Source organism: Geotrypetes seraphini, chromosome 19 (assembly GCF_902459505.1).
Source record: "Geotrypetes seraphini chromosome 19, aGeoSer1.1, whole genome shotgun sequence".
Lineage (NCBI taxonomy): Eukaryota > Metazoa > Chordata > Amphibia > Gymnophiona > Dermophiidae > Geotrypetes > Geotrypetes seraphini.
In genome coordinates, this window is record NC_047102.1 from 39002064 (window position 1) to 39020164 (window position 18101).

General features: G+C 43.5%; 2 protein-coding genes across 8 annotated transcripts in view; both read right to left on the reverse strand.

The window, feature by feature from the left end:
* VWCE (von Willebrand factor C and EGF domains) overlaps positions 1–6565 on the reverse strand; it is a 79244-nt gene extending 72679 nt beyond the window's left edge. The window contains exons 1-2 of the mRNA XM_033928603.1: positions 5993–6565; positions 4861–5025 (exon numbers count right to left, since the gene is read on the reverse strand). Of these exons, the coding sequence (XP_033784494.1) occupies positions 4861–4970 (110 nt within the window). The 5' untranslated portion in view covers positions 4971–5025; positions 5993–6565. The remainder of the gene's footprint in view (positions 1–4860; positions 5026–5992) is intronic.
* Positions 6566–7216: 651 nt separating this feature from the next.
* LOC117352258 (circularly permutated Ras protein 1-like) overlaps positions 7217–18101 on the reverse strand; it is a 108642-nt gene continuing 97757 nt past the window's right edge. For 6 of the 7 annotated variants that reach the window (XM_033928606.1, XM_033928607.1, XM_033928611.1 and 3 more), the window contains 3 exons: positions 12177–12270; positions 10227–10283; positions 7217–8050 (listed from right to left, as the gene is read on the reverse strand). In XM_033928606.1, the coding sequence (XP_033784497.1) occupies positions 7952–8050; positions 10227–10283; positions 12177–12270 (250 nt within the window). In that variant the 3' untranslated portion in view covers positions 7217–7951. The remainder of the gene's footprint in view (positions 8051–10226; positions 10284–12176; positions 12271–18101) is intronic. The other variant, XM_033928610.1, reaches the window with a different exon arrangement.

The following is an 18101-nucleotide window of genomic DNA, read 5'->3' on the forward strand; positions in this document are numbered from 1 at the left end:
AGGTTTCGACAATGTTATATTGTCTTCATCAGGGGACACATAAAAAAAAAGTACTGTATTTTTCAGACCATAGGATGCACTTTTTCCACCCCCAAAAAGGGTGTGGAAAAGGGGGTGCATCTTATGGACTGAATATACCGTGTGCCCCTCCCCAATACCTTTTTAAAGTGATGGTGGTCCAGTGTGGTCTCCTGCTGGATGGCTGCCTCTTTGCAGAGATGCACAACGTCTGATCCCGTGCCACTCTGTGTGATTGGCTGTGATTGGGTGGTTTAACGGCAGCAGCGCATGAGTACCTTCCCCACCCCCATCCCTCCAGCATTTGTAATTTTTGCATGAGTGCACCCACAAGCTTTGAGGGGGAACCGGCAGTGGCTATGAGCGCGCTGGACACCCGGAAGCTAAAGGTAGCTGACCTGCGGGCTGAGCTCCAGCGTCAGGGCTTAGACTGCCATGGGCTGAAGACTGAGTTGACACAGCAGCTGCAGGAAGCATTGGATGCTAAATTGTTAGCGGGAGATTCTGGCGAGGGGGAGACAGGACTAGGTGGAGAGCCTATGGACGATGAGCTGGGCAACAAGAATCACAGCATGGCGGGGGATGAGGATGACAGAGAGCCGATGTTTCATCTAGAGGAAGAAGGCAAGGAGCTGGAGCAGATCATGGTAGATGCTCCGAATTCAGAAAAGGGCACATTGGACAGGAAATCGGAGCGAGTCGCAGGAGAGTATGAGCCAAGTGGAGAGATGAGAGAGAGAAAAACAAAGGATCAGACACAATCCCCTGCCAAGCTCAAGGCTTGTCTGACACGACCTCTGGGGCAGCGTGATCTGGGCATGAATGGTGGGCAGGAAGCAGAGAACCGGCCCAGAGAGGAGGGGGGCACAGTGAGGAAGAGGAAGATTACATTACATTACATTACGGATTTCTATTCCGCCTATACCTTGCAGTTCAAGGCGGATTACAAAAGAATTGACTGGACATTTCCAGAGATGTAAACATTTCAGATGAGATTACTGGACATTTTCCAGTGAGGATGCAATTTTTTTTTTTTTTTTTTTTTTGGGTAACTGGAATTTTCTGGGTGAAGGTGAGAGGTTGGAGAAGTGAGCTGGTGGTAGGTAAGGGGGTTAGGATTTTTGGATGAATTTTTTGAAGAGCAGGGTTTTGATTTCTTTGCGGAACGTCTTGAAGTCGTCCGATGTTGTCAGCAGGTTGGAGACGGATTGGTTGAGTTTTGCTGCTTGAGTTGCCAGAAGATTATCGAACATTTTCTTGCGATGTGTGCCCTTGAAAGGGGGGAAGGTGAAAGGGTTAGGGGTTCTTCTGTGTCTTTTTGAGGAGATCTGGTTTAAGCGGTTGGTTAGGTAGGATGGGGAAGAGCCGTGTAATGCTTTAAATAATAGGCAGTAGAATTTGAATTGAATTCGTGCTTGTATGGGTAGCCAGTGGGAGTCTAAGAAGGCAGCTGTTATGTGATCATATTTTCTAAGTGAGTAGATTAGTCTGAGGGCGGTGTTTTGTATGGTCTGGAGTTGCTTTATCATAAAGGCTGGACAAGGGAGATATAGGGAGTTGCAATAGTCCAGTAGACCTAGTACTAAGGATTGTACTATTAGTCTGAATTGTGTTTGGTTGAAGAATTTTCTGATTTTGCGTAGGTTTCTCATGGTTAGGAAGGCTTTCTGTGTCGTCTTGTTGATTTGGGAGTGCATTGTGCAACATCTGTCTATGGTAACTCCTAGTAGTTTTAGTTCAAGTTGTATTGGGTATTTGGTGTTTTTGATTATCAGTTCTGTGATGGTAGGGGTTTTAGCCTTTTCAAGCAGGAGGAATTTTGTTTTTTCTGGGTTTAGTTTTAGTTTGTGATCCATCATCCATTTTTCTACTGTTTCTAAGGTTGTATCCAGCTTTTCTGTGGTGGTGGGTTCTAAAGGGTCGAAGGGGAGGAGTATAGTGATGTCGTCTGCGTAGCTGAAGGATGTGACGTTTAGTTTATCTAAGGTGGCTCCTAAGGAGGAGATAAAGAGGTTGAAGAGTGTAGGTGAGAGAGGTGATCCTTGTGGTACTCCGCAGGGGTTTGCCCATGGCTCTGATTTGGTATCGTTGTATTTTACCCTGTAGGTTCTTGATTTGAGGAACCCTTGTAACCAATTGTAGACCTTGCCTGAGATCCCTATGGCGTCGAGTATCTGTAGTAATAAGGTGTGGTCAACTAGGTCAAATGCTGCAGAGAGGTCAAGTTGTATTAGTATCATCTTTTTTCCTTTACTGATATGTTGCCGGGCTATATCTAGGAGTGAGATTAGAAGTGTTTCTGTGCTATGGTTGGTTCGAAAACCTGATTGTGAGTGGTGAAGTAGGTTATGTTTTTCCAGGTAGTTTGTGAGGTGTTGTGTAACAAGGCCTTCTATTATTTTGACATGCATCTTTTTAAAGTCACATGCTTAGCTCCCGTGAGGTTCAGGTTTTAACTTCAGTGGATGGTGTTTGGGTTTTGGCCAGGTACTAGGGACCTGGATTGGCCACTGTGAGAACGGGCTACTGGGCTTGATGGACCATTGGTATGACCCAGTAAGGCTTTTCTTATGTTCACTGAAGAATATGAGATCACAGTGAGACCAGCATCTGTAAAAATCAACATCGGGTTTTCGGAAGCCGCTTGCCGTGAAACGCCTGAAACCCCGCACAAGTGTTGCTCAGCTCCCGCAAAGATAAGGTTTTTTTCAATCTTTGATAAGCATTTTTTTCAATAACTGATAAGTCATTCAAACAGTGCAGTGATTGGGAAGAAAGGAGAAAAGCTGACTGCTGGGGCTGCTGATCTATGTCTGGTCTCTCATAAAACTGTTTTTCTGAAGACATTGTTTATAAATTGTTTGAAAAGCAGGGATTTTTTTCTTTTTTTGTCATTATCCTCCCCAGTGAGTGCTGGATTTCCACATAAGCATGGACATTACTACAGTATAATCACGTTATAACGGACTCGCTTATAACGGAACCTCGCCTATAGCAGACAAGGTCCGCTGGTCCCGGCCGTGCACCACTATAAACATATAGAAAATCACCACATATAGCGGATTCACATATAATGGAATTTCAAATATAACGGACAACCAATTTGGTCCCCAGAGACGCTTTTAGCGGTAGTTTTGTTCGGCTATAACGGACATGCAGGCTCCGCCTACAAGGCGCGTGGCATGCCGGTGATATAGCATCAAAATGCAGCCCAGAAGAAAATGACAAGAGTATTTTTATTTCCAGTACAGTACGATATAATGCTTTAGAACAGTGTTCTTCAACCTTTTTACACCTATGGACCGGCAGAAATAAAAGAATTATTCTGTGGACCGGCATCGGTCCGTGGACAGGCGGTTGAAGAACTCTGGGCTAAGTCGTGGGCCAGACCCCGCCCATCTCTACCCAATCTCCACCTCAGACCCCGCCCCCATAATAGTACTAATTGCACCTTGCACGTCCCATGCCTCATCTGGAAGCCTTCCCTCTGACATCAGAGAGAAGGCTTCCGGTTCAGGCGCAGGATGCCCATAGGAGCCACTGCCCGTGGCTTTGTGCACTGAATGTTAGGAAGAGGGAGCTGGCTCGAAGATAACACCGCATCGATCGTACCGTGAGGAACACTGTTTTGGGCCTGATGCATGTGCTGGCCCTGTGGACCGGCAGGAAATTTCTGTGGACCGGCACTGGTCCATGGACTGGTGGTTGAAGAACACTGCTTTAGAATATCTTTTACTGTTCTGATTTTGCAATCATTTCGTGCCGTACGAATGTTTTGCTGAGTTTTGTTATTGATGTCGCTGATATACTTTTGTTCATTTATTGAACGTTGTTTCAAATTGACCTAAATAAAGTTTTTTGAAAAAATGCAACTCTGGATATAACGGACTCTGGATATAATGGACCGTTTTTCCAGGTCCCTTGAAGTCTGTTATAACGAAATTATACTGTAGTATATCAGCATTTGCCCAGATTTTTGCTGGGTAAACACCCTCCCCCAGCCCCCCCGCTGCTGTCACTTATAAAATTACCTCCACAATGTTCTCCTGGCCAATCAATAGTTCACATAACAGACAATCACTAATGTAATGATTTTTTTTCCAGCTTTGGGAGCAGTGTTTCTAAAATAAATATAAATGGCAATATTAAATCACTTTCTCTAGTCAATAGCCCTCTTTAGCCTCTAGCAATATAATTCTTCCTGAATTGCAATTTTCTCTGTGCAGGGTCAAGAGTTTTCATTACTGACCACACTTTGCTTTTATGGACTCACATAATTTAAACAGAGACTACAGGTAATCTATGAGGGAGTGCTGAAAAATTCTCAGCCCAACCAAGCTACTTCCTCAAACTTGAGCGTTATTTTGCCACTGTAGCTGAGAAAATAATTATCTTACACCCCCCCCTTTACAAAACTGCAAAACCGGTTTTTAGCGCAGGCTGGCACGCTGAATGCTCTGCGCTGCCGCCGACATTTATTCCTACGAGCGTCGGGAGCAGCGTAGGGCATTCAGCGCACCAGCCTGCGCTAAAAACCACTTCGGCGGTTTTGGCAAAGGTGGGGTTATTTCGTCAAGTGCCATAGGCGCAGAAATGAAATTCTCCATTTTGACATTATTTCAGATCATCGGTTGAACCGTTTCCACGTCATTCTCTTCTTCACTGGGCTGAGAACTTTTCAGCACCCTCTGGTGCGTAGGAATACTGTGCTGCAGGGAAACTCTAATTCCGCAGGATACAATCACCTCATAAAAATGAATACACCAGCTTAAAGAGATATTTCTGCCTGGGGCAAGCTGTGAACTCTCAGGCAGGAAGGATATGTAAAAACTATTTTTGTACCTCTGGGCTGCCGAGTTGGTTGGTTTCTTCCTTCCAGAGTAAGCTCTCCCTTGGGTCTCCAAAAACAAAATAAACAGACTGGAAACCTCCAAGAGCAGCACCGGAAACATGTCAACAGACCCTCCTTCGCCGATGAAGACACGACAGCAAGCAGAGGTTTCAGCTCTAGAAATAAGAAATGCCAGGCATGAAAACGAGACTCAAAACACAGCCCAGGGAGACCCTCAGCAAATAGAAACCAGCTCCTATATAATCGAGAAAACTACAAAAAAAGATATAACATGCTAAAGCCCAAGAGGAATGAACGAGAGACCCAGTCAATGTAGACTCCAGTCGTTGGAATGAATGAGGGATTGCCACCCCCCCACCTCATTAGTTACTGCAATTTTAACAGTGCTAACAAATTTTAAAATACCCATCCTTTTTGTTCTTACCTTATAAGTTTCTTTCCTATTTGACATTGTAGTTTGTATGTCCTATTTGTGATACTTTATGTGTAGGTCATTGTAAAAAACAAACAAACCTATTTTTTAATGTATACTGCCTTGAAACTCTGTATGGGCGATTTATCAATTTTTTTTAAATAAAACTTAAAATTAATAATGATTAGAAGATGCCCAGTTAAAAGGATCTGATAGACTTTTAACTTTAACTAGTGAAAATTTCAAATACCTGATAGACACCCCGATTCCAGAAGAGAATAAAATATACCAGTAAAAGATGTTATTTTGTGAAACGCCCCTAGATTGTACAGTATACAATTAAAAAATAAAATAAAATAAATGCACGAGAAAAAACCTGGAATGAAAGGCAACGAATGATTCCCACCCAGCTATTCCAACCGGACACCACCAGACTGAGAACCCCTCAGCTATAGAGTTATGTAAGAATTAGACACGCTACAGGGAAGAAAATGCTTATCTAATATAAAGGAGTGAAAGATACCCAATTTCAGTATGTCTACTTCAGAGGCCATTGCTATTCAAAGTAGCAATTATAAATACCTAACAATAAGAAATCTCCCCCCCCAACCCCAAAAAAAAAAATTAAAATTAAAAAAAATTTGGAACTAAAGTATAGGCACTGTAAGGCAACCCCCCAACTGCTGAAATAATGAGTCCATACTATGCACCTGAATAATTTTCAGCTATATGAAGAAAACATTTCATCTATAGGACTGAAAGAATCCCCTCCATTGGAACGAGAACGCTCTTCTCCAGCTATAGGCATGAGAGGTTTCAGTGGTACTACATTAAAATGGATCCTTTCCATTTTCCCCCCCTTGACAGCCTTTCTTTAGTTGCCATTTGCTGCCTGGGGGGATCTTTTCTGCCCTATGGGGGATTCTCCCTTCCGGTATCTTCTCTCTTGGAGGAATTTTGTGTGTTAAAGTTCTATTATCTTCTCTCGTGCTTCAGGGACTATTTCCTCACTTCAGGTCTCCTGCTTGGCTGCTTTTTGCAGGGTCTTCTGAGCTGCTGTACTCTTTAAGGGTTTTCAGTGCTCTGAGGTCTCCGCACCCTGGGGGTTTTTGTCCCTGAAATCCAGTTTGAAGGTAGAAGCAATGCTGGAATCCAGTATGGCAGTGTGAGTTGGATTTGCTTCCTTCTAGGAGCCTGGAGTGCTAGTCTTTGCTGTAAACATTGCTCTGAACTGCAGTGCAAAGTGCCTGCCTGCTTCTTTTGTGCCAGTGTAAAAACCCTGCTCTTCACATGCATGCACTTTCCACAGAGGAGGTCTCTTGTCCCTCTGAACTCTTGTTTTCAGAGTTACACTGAAAAGCTTTCCACCACAGGGGACAGAGACAGCAAGTGAGAGAGAATGATGGAGGAAGGGAGGGGGGGGAGGGGGAGAATGCAAGCGCAGTGGGAGGAGCCCTCCTGGAGCAGTGGAAAGGAAGCAGCCCTGCTGATCCCGAAGAGCAAGCTAGTCAAACCCCAGTGATGTATAGGTCTCCTTACATCTGGTAATGCTCAATATCGTTCAAGTCTGAGAGCTCCGTCCTTCAGCAGTTTCCTGCACAGGAAATTAAGACATTAGAAGGAACCTGATGGAAAAAGAACAGCACCTTGAAAAACTAATCACCTGGTACGGAAATAGCAAAAAAAAGTTTTAAACCCTGGAAGAAAGCTTATACTCTTAGTGATGCTCAAAGATGCAGCGACTGTTTTATAGTGTTTTATATTAAAGCTTTTGGGTTGTGGAACAAATCGTCTGAGTTTCCATTATTTCGTATGGGGAAATCCGCTTTGGATTACAAACATGTTTCCGGAACGAATTATGCTCGCAAACCAAGGGTATATGATAAATGAAGTCTTCTGTATTTGATGGTGAATAAATCAACAAAATTGGCTTGTTCATCTCTTCTTTATTCCTTCAATTTGAATTTAAAATGCACTGCTTGAAATTCTGGAAAATCCAAAACTCTGGGCTGACTCAATCCCCGAGCAGTCTAGATTTTTGGACTTGTATTATAGTACATACATCTGGTCTGGATTATACTTTAAATATTTATGCGGTAGGTGCCACTGCTGACCATATGAGTGCTTTTGAACATAAACTGGTCAGCATACATTCAATGACTGCAAAGAGGGAACAATGCTATATCTTTCTCTATCCTGCCCATACTAATAGAGTTCCATCCCTCACTTCACAGGCTAGTCTTACATCACAGTGCAAATCTAAAAATGTAGGGTTTGATTCATCAACACCTTTGCCAATAGACACACAACAGAAGAAGAGTCCTAGAGAATCCAGCCCTTAATGTTCTTTTCCAACACCACTACATAAAAAACCAGTCCAAGCTGGAAGTCAACATCTGAATCCAACTGAGGTCTAGGTGTCTAATGTCACAGCAAAAATAGCTCAGCTAATGACTTCTCAGGGATGGGTAATGATTTCATTGATCACAGGTTTCCAGATTGCAATATTCAGGTCTTCGTTTTCTTAAAAAAATAAAATAAAAGTGTCGTTTTTGGCAAGGAACTGAGTTGACTTTTCGAACACAAGAGAAGAAAGCATATTCTCAAGTTTTCCTCCATCGTTGGAAGGTCAAGCCGTCTATTGAGGTGTTTCACTGGTATACTCATGATCAGCTTTTTAAGGTCCGTTCACTCTTGGACCTGCAAAGCATCTGGCTCTTGGTATTCTTCAGCCGAAGAACTACATTCACAAATTCATCTGAAAGTACCTACGAGAAAGATAAACCCCATTAATTACAGCATTGAAAACCATTGAGCCAATATGAAAATGGCTACTGCAAAATTTTATTTATTTATTTATTTGTTTTAGGCATTGAAATGTCTAAGGAGTCTTATTACTAAGATGTGCTAGTAGATTTAGGCAGGGCAGGATTAACCAATAGGCCAAGTAGGCATGTGCCTAGGGCCCGAAATGGGCAGGGGGCCGGATGAAGGAGGGCATCAACATTGTTTTTTCCAAATGGCGATGGGCCCCTCCAGCATCGATCAGCAAAGTGGGCCCCACCCCGATCGGCAATGCGCCCCCTCCCCATCAACGGAAAGTAAGACAAGCAAGCAACGTGGGTAAGAAAGGCAATGGGAACTTAATTGTGCAAGCGGTGCTGCTTGCCCAAAGCTACCCTCTAATGCAGCTTCCTGTTTCCACCTGGGCGCATAGTGGGGTGGGGCGAGGCAGGGGGGCCCAGTGTACTTGTGTGCCTAGGGGCCCTTGACGAATTAATTCTGCTCTGGATTTAGGGCCAGATTCTATAAAAGGCACCTACAATTAAACATAAGAAGTGCCATCTCCAGAACAGACCCTAGGTTCATCAAGTCCGGTGATCCACACACGCGGAGGCCCCGCCAGGTGTATCCTGGCATAGTTTTAGTCCCCATATCACTCTAGCTTACCTTTACTTATGTCACTCATAAGGAGATGTACATCTAACTTACCCTTAAATTCTAGAACGGTGGATTCCGCAATAACCTCCTCTGGGAGAGCATTCCAGGTGTCCACCACTCGTTGCGTGAAGCAGAACTTCCTGATATTTGTCCTGAACTTGTCCCCCCTTAGCTTCAGTCCGTGTCCTCTTGTCCGTGTCACATTGGAAAATGTAAATAATTTTTTTTTCCTGCTCTATTTTGTCGATTCCTTTCAGTATTTTGAAAGTCTCGATCATATCCCCTCGCAGTCTCCTCTTCTCAAGGGAGAACAGTCCCAGTCTCTTAAGTCGTTCCTCGTATTCCAAGTTCTCCATTCCCTTTATTAGCTTTGTTGCTCGTCTCTGCACCCTCTTGAGTATTTTTATATCCTTCTTTAGGTATGGAGACGCTTAGATCAGCCACCTAGCCAATCTAGACACCAAATTTATCCCCCATCCCTTTTACAAAACCACGCAAGAGGTTTTTAGTGCTGGCCAGCATGCTGAATGCTCTGCACTGCTCCATAGAGTTCCCATGAGCGTCGGAGCAGTGACTCATCAGGGGAACAAACAATACAGCCTTGAAAAGTGCAGCCAGCGTGGCTGCACTTTTCAAGGCTGTATTGTTTGTTCCCCTGATGAGCCAAAACATTGGTGAAACAAGGTCACTTGTTGGGCAGATTGGAGAAGATGTGACAGCGTTGGAGCTCAAGTCGTCTTTTGTCAGCTAAGTCCTTGAACGTGCCTCCGGGTGACTTTGCCCTTTTCTAAACCTGAGCTGTTCTGTGAGGGAGGTTTTTGCCAGTGAAGTATTTAAAGCAGCTTTGATTTGTACCTTTTGGTTCTATACTGCTACATTAGTCTGAGACTTTTTCTCCCTCTTTTTGGGTGCATGCTGGGTTTGAAGAGGGGGGGGTACCTCGGTGCCATGATCACACAACATTTTGACTCATTATATGAACATATTATATGTTGTGCGTCCTCTTATAATTTGTTAACACATTAGATATATTTGTTTGCCATCCAATTACACATTACCTAAAAATTTCCCTCACTGTAATTTTCATTAAATTAATTTCTTAATAAACATTTTTTTAATTTTCAAGCTACACTTCGGTGTTTATATTACCTCTTGGGTAACATAGCTTAAGGAGGGAATTGAACATATTGTATTAAAGGACTACTCACTCCTTTACAAAACCACGATAGCGGTTTTTAGTGCAGGCTGGGGCACCGAATGCTCTGCGCTGCTGCCCACACTCAGACAGTTCATATGAGCGTCAGAAGCACCGCAGAGCATTCGGCGTGCCGGCCTGCAGTAAAAAATGCTATCGCATTTTTGGAAAAGGGGGGAGGGGACTATTCCCTAACATTTTCATGCAGGACCCACAATAAACCAGAACAACCTTCACGTAAACCCGGCGAATAATGGTGCAGAGTCAGATGCGTTGCTCATGATACTTTTAAACATGAAAAGATTCACCTTGAGAACAGAGTTCTTAGTTTTCGAACCGCTTGCCGCCTCTGAATGAGCTTCACCCTAGGACGACAGAAATATTTTGAGGCTAGTACCACAGAATAGCCAGTTAAAGAAATGTCATTCTTTTCAGTTTTGGGCCATAGCAAGGTGCATAAATCTTATCTGTAGACATATGAGCCATGATAAAATTGTACAGATGATCTATGTTGCTTATAATGGGACAAAACACTACAGGAAACTTGGGAGATTTATTTATTTACGTAATTATACTAAGTGGTTTATATTCCGGTACTTAAACATTTTTCCATATCTGTCCTGGTGGGCTCACACTCTACCTAATGTACCTGGGGCAACGGGTGGATTAAGTGGCTTGCCCAGGGTCGCAAGGAGCAGCACTTGCTCCTTGCGGATAGAAGGGTATAGAAGGGTATAGATAGAGGATTACTATACAGGTCCTGGACCTGATGGGCCGCCGTGTGAGCGGACTGCTGGGCATGATGGACCTCTGGTCTGACCCAGCGGAGGCACCGCTTATGTTCTGATGTTCTCTAACTACTGTAGGGCAAATTCTTTAAGAATCGCCCAAAGGTTAGGTGCCGATATAGGCACCGTTCGGCACGATTCAAGTAAAATTGTGGTGCTGTTTAGTGAATCATGCTAAGTGGCACCTATTTTGGAGGCGCCCAATAAATAGGCACAACTAAAACTTAGGCGGCCATGCGAGCGCTTAAGCACGCTTAAGAACAGCGATTCTGCAACAAAGTGCCTGACACGAAGCCACGCCCACGCCTAACATGCATAGCGTCTATTTTTTTGAAGGCCGCCTAAAGTTTTAGAGGCGCCTTGTTACAGAATCGCTCTTTCTTGATAGGTGCCTAAGTTTCGATTATTGCTGATCAAAAAGCTTAATTGAGCTTGTTATTCAATTTAGATAGGCCTTATCTAGTTGGGCGCCTCCAAAATAGGTGCGGGTTACAGAATTTGGACCTGTGTCATCAGAGGCAGTGAGCAAGATTGGCGGCCATCTAAAGCACCAAGGAGGAAATCCTGTAAGGGTCGCCTAAAGTTAGACGGTGGTAGGCGCCTGAAGCACGCCTGCTGGCACCTAACTTAATTGCTTTTTTAATTGGCCTTAAGTGGCATAATAATTGAATGCGCCATTAAAATCCGATTAAAAAACAATTAACATAAAAAAAAAAAGAAAGAAAGAAAAGGCGGTACTAGGTGTCTTCCGGCACCTGCATCCCTGGCGCAAAGCAACGCCTAATGATGCCCAATGCGGAAGTAGGCATGGTTAGGGGGTAGCGCCAGAATTAGCCGTCACTTGGTGTCACTAAGTGCAAGAAATGTAGGTCTTTAAAACCCTGGCCTAGATTTCTGGCGCCTAGGGGCTGTGGTAGCCGTGATTCTTGTTGGTGATTGACATGCAGCAGGCACCGCTTCCAGAATCAGCGTTTGAGGAGGGTGTGGTGCAGTGGTTAGAGCTACGGCCTCAGCACCCTGAGGTTATAGGTTCAAATCCCACACTATTCCCTGTGACCTTGGGCAAGTCACCAGTAGGTTTTATCCACAAGATGAAGGGTCTAGAATGATTTGCTCTCCCCTGCCAGGAAAATTTTCTGGGAAGGATGAGCTGCTAGACCAGGGGTCTCAAAGTCACTCCTTGAGGGCCGCAGTCCAGTCGGGTTTTCATGATTTCCTCAATGAATATGCATGAGATCTATGTGCATGCACTGCTTTCAATGCATATTCATTGGGGAAATCCTGAAAACCCGACTGGATTGTGGCCCTCAAGGAGGGACTTTGAGATCCCTGTGCTAGATGGTCCCTGAATGTCCCCAACAACTTCTGGAGGAGAGATTAAAAGAAGATGTCCAGCTTGTTACTCTTCACAAGAACTAGCTGATCTATGTAGATCTGGTTTGGCAAGGCAGGTGAGGAGAAGTTAATTACCTCTGGGATTTCCACTAAATCATCACAGATGGCAGCTACAGCACTCATCCAGTTCTCATAAATATCTTCTTCCTCTTTATTCTGCTTCTTTTCCCTGAAAAAAAAAGCAGCTTGTTTTTTTTTTTTTTAGAGAACTCAGCTCTTTTGATAGCTAGCAACCATATATGACAATACACATCTGTAAAACATACATACTATATATAATATGTAATAAATAGTTTAGCAAGATGAAACCTTCCGTCCAATGTGCGGCAGCATCCAAAAAGCAAACAGGATGCTAGGAATTATTTAAAAAAGGGATGGTTAACAAGACTAAGAATGCTATAATGCTCCATGGTGCGACCTCATCTGGAGTATTGCGTTCAATTCTGGTCTCCTTATCTCAAGAAAGAAATAGCAGCACTAGAAAAGGTATGAGGAAAGATTAAAACGGTTAGGGCTCTTTAGCTTTGAAAAGAGACGGCTGAGGGGAGATATGATTGAAGTCTACAAAATCCTGAGTGGAGTAGAACGGGTACAAGTGGATCGATCTTTCACTCCGTCAAAAATTACAAAGACTAGGGGACACTCGATTAAGTAAAATACAATAGGAGGAAAAAAATTTCCACTTCTGGTTTTAAGAAAGGTTTGGACAAGTTCCTGGAGGAAAAGTCCATAGTCGGTTATTGAGAAAGACATGGGGGAAGGGAGATATGCTGCCTGAAGGGGAATAGAGAGGACACAAGGCAGGAAAAGAGGGAGAGAGAGAGAGAGATGGCAGACAGCGGGAAAGAAACAGAAATGTTGAATATGGCAATGGAAGGGAAGGTATAGAGATGGAAGATGGATGGTGAGCACGGAGAAAGAAAAAAAACATCAAATGGGCAGGAGACCCAGGTAAGCGTGTTAACAGAAGGCAAACAGAAATCAGAGCCTGGGACCAACATAGTAACATAATAAATGATGGCAGATAAAGACGCGAATGGTCCATCCAGTTTGCCCATTAGTTATTATTAAAAATGCATGATTAAATTAACTTGTCCAAATGCTGAAGTTGCCATCTAAGCTCATTCCAGCCTATCCAACCATCCCGCTGTTTGTAGGATATCTGCTGTAAAGTCTAGCCAATAACGTCCAAGTTAGTGGACCATTTTGTGATTACAATATGTCATATTTGAAATGTGTATCCTGCCAGAGCTGGTGTTAGACAGCAAGTGTGAGCAAGGACCTAAAAGAGAGAAGAAAAGTCTTTTTTTGTTTACAGGACCAGCGTGGGGTTGGAGAGGTTGTAACCCTATGTAATGTTATATTGTAACACTGTAAATGTTAAACTGTAACCCATGGTGAGGATGGGATATAAAACTATATGTATATCTAAAATGACTAAAAAATATATTTTTTTATATTCAGGGGGTGTTAAAAAAAAAAAATGATCGCCCCCCCCCCCAGTGTTACATACCCCGATCCTGAGGCCCTCTTTTACTATGGTGCGCTAACGTGTTTTAGCGTGCACTAAATCAACGAGTGCACTAACCGCTAATGCGTCCGCAGGATAACACAGTGCACCTCAGTGAAAGAGGGGGCGAGTTTTGTCTTTCAGCTTGTCAGTACCCGAAAGAGTATTGGTTTTGTTTCTCTTGCGTCGTGTTGTATTACATTGCATCACTATTTTACTTTGCTTTAAACGATGCGTGACGTGACGCGATGTGCCTAGTTGTAGGCGGAATAATAAAAATATCGTAGCAATAATAGTTCACATCTCAGCTGACAAGCTGTAAATAACTGGATTGCTATAAATGTCAACGTACGTATTTGCCCTGCATTTTGGGGGGAAACATCTGTATGGAATCTGCTGTAATTGCTTCCAAAGAAGACAGAAGAGTTCTTTAAAGTCGAACGATGCAAGCTAGTTGGGCTTGTGCTCCAGCGAGTCAGACTCGGGCCTGTTTCTTGTCTTTCCATATGGCACCAACTTGACTTCACAAGAGACGAACTGGCTGAGAACTAAGGGAACCCGGTTCAAATCCCACTGCAGCTTGATCTTGAGCAAGCGATTTAACCCTCTATCGCCTCAGGTAGAGACTTAGGGCTAGATTCACAAAGGGCGCAAATTGAATATGATCCGTGAGGGATCTGATCCGATCCATGTCCGGGAGGCTGATTCACGAATCGCCTTCATGCAAATGAGGGCGATCGGAATCACGCCCCTAACTGAGCGCCCGGATCGCTCTGTAGATATCTTGACGTATGCACAGACCAACTGTAGATGGTCTGTGCATACATCGAAGAGCAGCAACTTTTTTCTTAAACTTTAAAGCAAGCCCATGGTTTTAACCCGCTTTTAACCCGTGGGTTAAAACCACGGGCTCGCACTGCAGGGGAAGCCAGGGCAGCGCTTGGGGCATAGAGCAGGAGAGTCGGAGGCAGGGAGCAGGAGAGGAAATTTGGGGCACAGCAGGCTGGCAGGAGCAAATTGGCAGAGAGTTGGGGCAGGGAGCAGGAGAGGAGATTCAGGGCAGAGCAGGCCAGCAAGAGAAAATCGCAGCAGAGAGCAGGAGAGTCAGGGGCAGAGAGCTGGAAAGTCAGGGTAGACGGCAGACAGAGAGCAGGAGATGGCAGTCGGAAAGCAGTGAACGACTGGTCCATAGCAGTCGCTTGTTTGTGATCGGCCAGCCCAGTCGGTGTTGCAGGGTATTTGTTAGTGAACGTTCAGGGAAAATAATATATGGAACATAGACGTACAGGATTTACGGTACCAATGGGAAAGGGGATGAGAAATACAATATTAGATAGGAAAGGGATCCAATAGGGAATAAGATAAAAAGAAAGGTTTAGAGGAGCAGAGAGAAAGAGAAAAGAGTAATAAATAGAATGAAAATAAGATAAAAAGAATGATAAAGCGAAGTAGAAATATGGTTTTGTCGTTATTAAAGAAATCAGAGGTCAAAATTTGAAGGTGTCATTTGAACGCAAATCCTGACATGGCATATAGGGCAACAAAAGTCACGCAAAGTCAGAGGATACCAATATACACCACCTTATGACTATCATTACGATCACACCCTATAGCATACTGGCAACCAATGATTTAAACACATAAAGGGGTTACACAAAAATATCCAAAAGGTGAATTTTTTGTCACAAAAAATTACTTTGTAGTATTAACACACCTATGACAAAATTTGAAAACACTGTGTTGTCAAGTGCTACTGGCTTGTCCAAATCTTTATCAAAACGAGCCTCAGAACAACAGGCAGGAACTTAATCCATGCCAGACAATCAAGCCCGCCGGCTAGAGTCCAATAATCATAGGCTCCTCTTGTGGCCGGGTGTAATGGCAGCAAAAAAAAACCTCAGAAATATCCGAGAAAAAAAACTGTCATTCACCCGGGCACGGAGATATACTCTCTATAGGACAATGCTACAGAACAAAACAGGGTTTAATAATTTATGTGGTGAAAACCAAAATCAAACAACCCATAAAATTACCCCAAAACATGCAAAAATACTCAAGCCAAGTACTCAGCTGCTAGCAGGAGGAATTTGAAGAGCTGGAAATGGGAGAACACAAATCTTCAAGCAGGTCACACTGCTGTCCTCAAGTCCTCTCGCTGCTGTTGAAACGGTCTTCAAATCTGCAACGTTTTTTCTCGGCTATTTCTGAGTTTCTTTTGCTGCCATTACACTGGGACACAAGAGGAGCCTATGATTATTGGACTCTAGCCGGCTGGCTTGATTGTCTGGTATGGATTAAGTTCCTAATAATGAAGAACAAACTGCTATCAAGTATATTTAATTACCAAACCTCAAACACCCATGGTACTACTTTTTTATTTTTTCATACCCTTGCTGGGGTGATGTGTTCATCATCGGTATTGGTAAATTGTCAAATGCACAAATCTTTTTAATTATAATTCACTCTTTGATTTCAGGCTCTCTAGACTATGAATATCTATGAAAGGAAGGAACTTATCTTTCATGCCCGACGGCTGCCCAACTGTTTCACCCTTGGTTTCACTTGGGGCTACGCTTCCTTCTGTATGTGCACCAATATATTAGTCGGTATATTTATACTTTTAGACAAAAAAAAAATCACGAGCACCGAAGTTTGTTCTCCATTATTGGAAACAGTAGCCCATTGAACAGATTGATTTTCCTTCTTTTGTTGATATGGATTAATCAGATCGCAGGAGGACAGTGAGGAACTCCAGAGCGATTTGTGTCGGTTAGAAAACTGGGCGGAGAAATGGCAGATGAAGTTCAATGTGGAGAAATGCAAGGTAATGCATTTAGGCAGTAAAAATAAGGAATACGAGTACAGAATGTCAGGTGCAACTCTGGGAAAAAGTGAACAAGAAAGGGATCTGGGTGTACTGATAGATAGGACCCTGAAGCCGTCGGCACAATGCGCGGCAGCGGCAAAGAAGGCAAATAGAATGTTGGGCATGATAAAGAAAGGAATCTCGAGTAGATCGGAGAAAGTTATAATGCCGCTTTATAGGGCAATGGTCAGACCACACTTGGAATACTGCGTCCAACATTGGTCTCCCTACCTAAAGAAGGATATAAAACTGCTGGAGAGGGTGCAGAGACGAGCAACCAAACTAGTGAAGGGTATGGAGAAACTGGTATATGAGGATCGACTTAAAACACTGGGATTGTTCTCCCTTGAGAAAAGGAGACTGCGGGGGGATATGATCGAGACTTTCAAAATACTGAAAGGAATCGACAAAATAGAGCAGAGAAGATTATTTACATTGTCCAATTTGACACGGACAAGAGGACATGAAATGAAGCTAAGGGGGGACAAGTTCAGGACTAATGTCAGGAAGTTCTGCTTCACACAGAGAGTGGTTGGCATCTGGAATACTCTCCCAGGGGAGATTATTGCAGAATTGACAGTCCTAGGCTTCAAGGGCAAACTAGATGCATATCTCCTTGAGAGAGGCATATAGAGATATGGTTGGCTATAGGGTAAGCCAGGTGTATACCTGGCAGGGCCTCCGCGTGTGCGGATCACCGGACTAGATGGACCGAAGGTCTGATCCGGAGATGGCGCTTCTTATGTTCTTATGTTCTTATTAAGTTCCTGTCTGTTGTTCTGAGGCTCGTTTTGATAAAGATTTGGAAAAGCCAGTAGCACTTCACAACACAGTGTTTTGAAATGTTGTCATAGGTGTGTTAACACATAAAGGGGTGACGTGATCATACTTACGCACAACCTCAACATCTGTATTCTATAACATTTGAAATTTGCTCAGATCTATTCGTGTCAGACCAGCTAGCACTGAAAAATGCATACAAAAGGGTTAAAAATGATTCATAGTCAATCAGAGCACCAACTGCCCCTAAAGAGTTCTAACGATTTACAAACCACAGTCTTAAATCAATGCGTGACAACATATTAAGACATCTGCTCATGTCTGTTAATATTTTCTTCCTTGACTGCAGACACTGGAGTTTGCAATCTGCCTTGAACCTGAAAGAAAAAAAAAACAAATCTGTCCTGCTTAAGGGGCCATAAGAGTGAAAGTAAGAGGCACACCCAAGCAAGGGACAGGACTGGCTGCAGAGAACAGAGCTCTAATTCATCTTTCTGAGTTTCATTGCTGAGGAGGACGTATTCCTACTCCCAGGTGAGAGGAAAAGCCTTCACTAGCTTATTTCATTTAGCAGCACGACCAGAGAATGTCAGTGGCGACGGCTTCAGCGAACCTGTGTTGCTATTTGGAAATGTCCTATTTATGGCATTACTGAAACGAACTCCCGGTTCTGCTCATCCCTAAAATACCCCCTTACTTTGCAAGGAAACCACACACACTAGCAGCTGCAATATAATCTGCAATATAATTTCTCATAAAGAATGGATTTACCTCACCACCCTGATGCCCCCCCCCCCCTTCTCTGTGTCAGAATAAACGAGTGTTCTTGCAGATTCCAAGGATC